This window comes from Nothobranchius furzeri, chromosome 8 (assembly GCF_043380555.1).
Source record: "Nothobranchius furzeri strain GRZ-AD chromosome 8, NfurGRZ-RIMD1, whole genome shotgun sequence".
In the NCBI taxonomy this organism is placed as follows: Eukaryota; Metazoa; Chordata; class Actinopteri; order Cyprinodontiformes; family Nothobranchiidae; genus Nothobranchius; species Nothobranchius furzeri.
The window spans coordinates 40,314,615-40,319,206 of record NC_091748.1 but is presented as its reverse complement, the minus strand read 5'-3'; the positions used below and the strand labels follow the sequence as shown (position 1 = coordinate 40,319,206).

The following is a 4,592-nucleotide window of genomic DNA, read 5'->3' as shown; positions in this document are numbered from 1 at the left end:
AGTTACCCCATCAGTGAAAGGGTTAAACAGTTAAAAGAGTTCAATTTGTGACAAATCATTATGTCCAACCGGCTTCAGCAGCTTAACAATGGCATCTCTAACGAGAGGTACACAAAGCCCAACAGAAAGAAGGTTCATGAATTAGGTTTTTTCTTTCATGAATGAAAATGTGACATTTTGGGTGGTTTCTTTACATTGTGGAGCTGAACAATAGCTTGGTTATCAAATGTGCCAGTTCTTGGAATCCAATTGCTTATTCTGGATCTTCATTTAGTAAATCAGATATTCTGGTTAAGCTTTAACTTTAATGTATCTAAGCAAAGTACATTTACTTTCACTCAATAATATGAATATTTGGAAAGTCAAGGGATAACACAAGGTGTGTTTTTGTTCCTTGGGAAATCATCACTGACTGAATGCTCTTGTGTTGAGATGCGGCTGTAGCGCATGCAGAGACAAGAATCCAGCTGCTGACTGAGATGCTCCTCCTCAGACCCATGAACACATCTCTATAAAAGCTCATCAAATGTGTCAAACATCTTCAAATTACTGAACAGAATCGATTTAAAACTGCATGTGTACAGTTACCACAGCCCTAAAATGGCACATCTATTTAAACAAGCAACACTTTTCATCAGAAAGCTTTGGTTAAATGCATGACTAGATGAACAAAGCAACAGGTTTAATTCCTATTAAATGTGCTTGACTTACAATCAACCCCACAACTATTTTCCGTTTTAATTCACTCAAAAGGATAATAAAGCATAATTCATTTGCTCTGGCACAAATGGACTTAATGAAGGCATTAAACTTCATGGCGTGCCTTGTTGCATCACATGACAGCTAATCCTGAACACACCACTTGGAGATGTGTCAGTCATCCAGTGGTGATATTATTATACCTGAACCTCTCGGGCCTCTGATGGCCACACTGCAACAGTCTAGCTATTGGTCAGATCAAATGAAAATAAAGGGCTGGAAAGCCCTTACATGTCCACCTGAGCTGCCCTGAAATTCCCAAACCTCTGTTGGCACAGAGGGCGCAAACGGAGCAGGGAGGTCAACGAGAACCTAATTTCCAACAGATCTTCTTGTAGGAAAGTCTTTTCAGTGGAACTTCTCACAGATTAGCATATTATTTGATGATGCTTTGAAAGTTTCAGCCTGCAAAACAAAGCGCACCAAACCATCAGTAATGTCCTAAGTGCTCTGGTGCGTATACAACGCACGCACGAGACACCAAATTTCGTAAGATAAATTAAACAACCCTTCTAAACACCCACAGCTTATTTGCATATTTCCCAGAAATCAAAAGCCACATTTTTCCATACTGACTGTTAGGCACGGGTGGTGGTAGGGATATGTTAATATGAAACTCTTCCCTGAGGTCAATTTGAATCCCAAAACTGGTGCACAGAAGTGTTTATTTTGTTTCCTGAATGGTTCCCTCTTTACCGATGAGCACGTAAATTATTTAAACATCTCTCACATCTAAAGACTCAATTCAGAGTATCTACTTCCCTCATTGGGTTTCTGACTTCGGGTTGTCTGAACTGCTAGATCTGACTGATAAAGTTCCCAGAACAACGACCAGTGTCACGAGAGTGAAGCTAAACAAAAAACCCGCAATAATAAAATATTTTATTCCATGCGCATCCAGGTGCAGAACATGCCTCTTCAAAAACACGCAGACGTTTCCAAAATGCGTGCGTAAAACTCACGCATCAAGTGCAAAAGGCTTGGTCTCCTTACCTGAGTGAAAGGTAAGCTGTAAAAACACAAGCAGCAGCAGCCAGAGGTATTCCATAGTTAGTATTCCATGAGTCTGGCTGAGAAGGAAAGCCAGGGACTTTTCAGTTAAAGTAGCTCGACTCGACTCGCCGAGCGCGCCGGTGTTGTAGGAGCCTGACCGCGGGGACTCTGAGAGAGGCGCGCGCTCACAGAGAGGCTTTAAAGGCACAGATGCTCAGCAGCAGCAGCATGCTGTTGTCCTGCAGCGCGCCAGAGAGCACGGAACGGTCCGACCAGGTAGCTCTGTCTGGAGAATGAGGGGCGACAACATGTTTATAGGAAGTGGTGGAGCCTATTTACTCACCCTGAGCTCCGCGCGCGGGAGGGAGGTGTCAGTGACCAGCGGCTCTATAAAACCGAGACGGACGGAGCAGCCGACACATCAGGGGGCACGCACCGTTGGTCCGCTTCACGTTTGATACATCCTGAATAAACCATTGTTATTACTACTCAGGTAAACTCACCTGTTCGACTGGACCCCAGTAACACTTTATTATACAAACATAAATGGTGTACTTCTACATGCGCTTTTTACTATTTACTTCATCCAATTATTTATTTTTTTCAAACAAACCGTTAGTTAATAATGAACATGTGGTTATAAATGATTAAACAAATGATAAAGACTGACTTATTTAGAAAACACACGGCTGGTTGATGAACTACTAATGGTCAGTTAACGACAAATGGTTAGTGAGTAGTAAAATAGTTAATCAGATACTAATTTATATAATAATGATGAAATTCAGAAGGGAATAGAAGTTGGCATACTGATGCAGATGTTTATTTAAAGCTGCTATAGTAAAACAAATTAGCTTAATGTTTTTTTCATGCCTCTAACAAAAATATATAGAGGAGATAAAATCCCAGAAATTGTTAAATTCAATTCAAGCTTATTTATACACCGCCAAATCACAACAAGCGTGTCTGAAGGAACTTCACAAAGTAAACATTCCAGCAGTGCTGCTGCTGAGAAGGATACAATTATGAAATCCTGCAGCATTATCACTTGTACCGCTTCGTTTTCACACAGAACAAGACCCCCCCCCCCACCCCCCACCCCACCCCACCCCACACACACACACACACACACACACACAGCCTGAAGTGCAGAATACGAAATGCAGAAAATCAGCAGGGGGACATATTGAGACAGAACGTCATGCTTCTGTGACAGTGTGTGTTCTGTCACTGTGACCCGGTTAATCATGCGCCCTGGCTACTTGGACAAGAAAGATTTTTGTTTGGCTGACTGGTTAGCGTGTGTGACTTTCACTCGGGAGTCTGGGGATCGAATCCTGATTGGATCTTTTTTTTTATATCCGCCACAGATCTCTCCGAAGAACTCAGCATTGACGGCTTCAGCAACGCTGTGCCACTCCGTGGATTTTCTCTTATTTGTTTTGCAAAAGCACTTCCTGTCATTTCTCCACCTCACCCACCAACACATTCTCACACCCTAAGCGTCGGAAACAAACGCTTGGTCAGCCACCCTCCACGTCAGACCCCTGACGCCAAAAGTGCCCTTTTTCGTTACTTATGTGCGAAAAGGATTTTTTTCCCTTATTTGACTGCAGATCCCAATGCAGCGTAAAACTGACGTGATTAGATATCTGCTGATGCGGCACCGAACCACCTCGTTTAACCGCACCTAAACCTTAACGTTTCACTATTTATAACCTTCCCCTCTCCCTCATCCTAACCTTAACCCTCTTGCTACCTAAAACGTTACTCTCACTGTGATCAAGCGTTTGTTTCCCCTGCATTCTGACTCTGACAGTCAGAGTCTGACTGTCAATTTTCGTATTTGCTGCCCAAGGGGAACGTTAGAACATACCATCTGGCGAGGGGGAGGTTACACATACCCTCTACTTTTAACCTCCACCTTGGTAGTTGAAACCTCCCCCTCGTGTTGGCTCGGTCCAAACTCGACCAATCACGAGGCGGCTCCCGCCGTTCGCGATGGTTAAGGTTAGGATAGGGGTGAGGGGAAGTTTAAACAAGAGGATGAGGTTAAGGTGAGGTACAATGAGCTTGTTTGGTGCCCTGGCTGCGGACATCCCATCGCGTCAGTGTAACGCTGCATTGGGATCTGCAGTCAAATAAGGGAAAACCCCCTTTTCGCACATAAGTAACGAAAAAGGGCACTTTTGGCGTCAGGGGTCTGACGTGGAGGGTGGCTGACCAAGCGTTTGTTTTTGACGCGCTGGGAGTGAGAATGTGTTGCTATGCATGAGGTCCACAAGGCACTTTGCAATGACCATTTATGGCAGAAAGTGGGCGTGGTGAGGGTGGGATGTGACTAAAAAGCAGCTCAGAACCTTTCTAGATAGTTTCTGATTTATGAAGCGGAGATTGCGTGCAGCTGTGCGTCCTCCATGTTTGATAGATCACAAACCTACTTGGCGTAAGTACATATTTTTTTTGCTGAGCTTAAGTACGGTTTTAGTAAGGATTCTACGCCATGTTGGATAGACGAGACTCCTGTTCATTAAGCCAGTCAGTAGCAATGTTGAGTCTGAAAACAAATCTTTCATTGTCAAACAGGTTTTTCCTGGGATCTTCTTCTTCTATAGGAAGAAGTCAATCCTTATTATATCCTACCTACATTTGACTCATCCAGGACACACCCATATAGATATTCATACATACGATGTTGTCCATGTCACATAAACACACAAAAATCATTCTCAGTACAGAAACCCCACCATCCACCAACCCCACCAGATCTCTGCTCTGCTTTATCCATGAACTTATATATATATATATATATATATATATATATATATATATATATATAT

The 4,592-nt window shown here is 43.0% G+C and overlaps 1 protein-coding gene across 4 annotated transcripts in view; it reads right to left on the bottom strand.

The window, feature by feature from the left end:
- kita (KIT proto-oncogene, receptor tyrosine kinase a) overlaps window positions 1–2,348 on the bottom strand; it is a 32,716-nt gene extending 30,368 nt beyond the window's left edge. For all 4 annotated transcript variants that reach the window (XM_070554033.1, XM_070554034.1, XM_070554035.1 and 1 more), the window contains exon 1: window positions 1,753–2,348. In XM_070554033.1, coding sequence (XP_070410134.1) covers window positions 1,753–1,807 — 55 coding nt within the window. In that variant the 5' untranslated portion in view covers window positions 1,808–2,348. The remainder of the gene's footprint in view (window positions 1–1,752) is intronic.
- Between the last annotated feature and the right edge of the window lie 2,244 nt (window positions 2,349–4,592).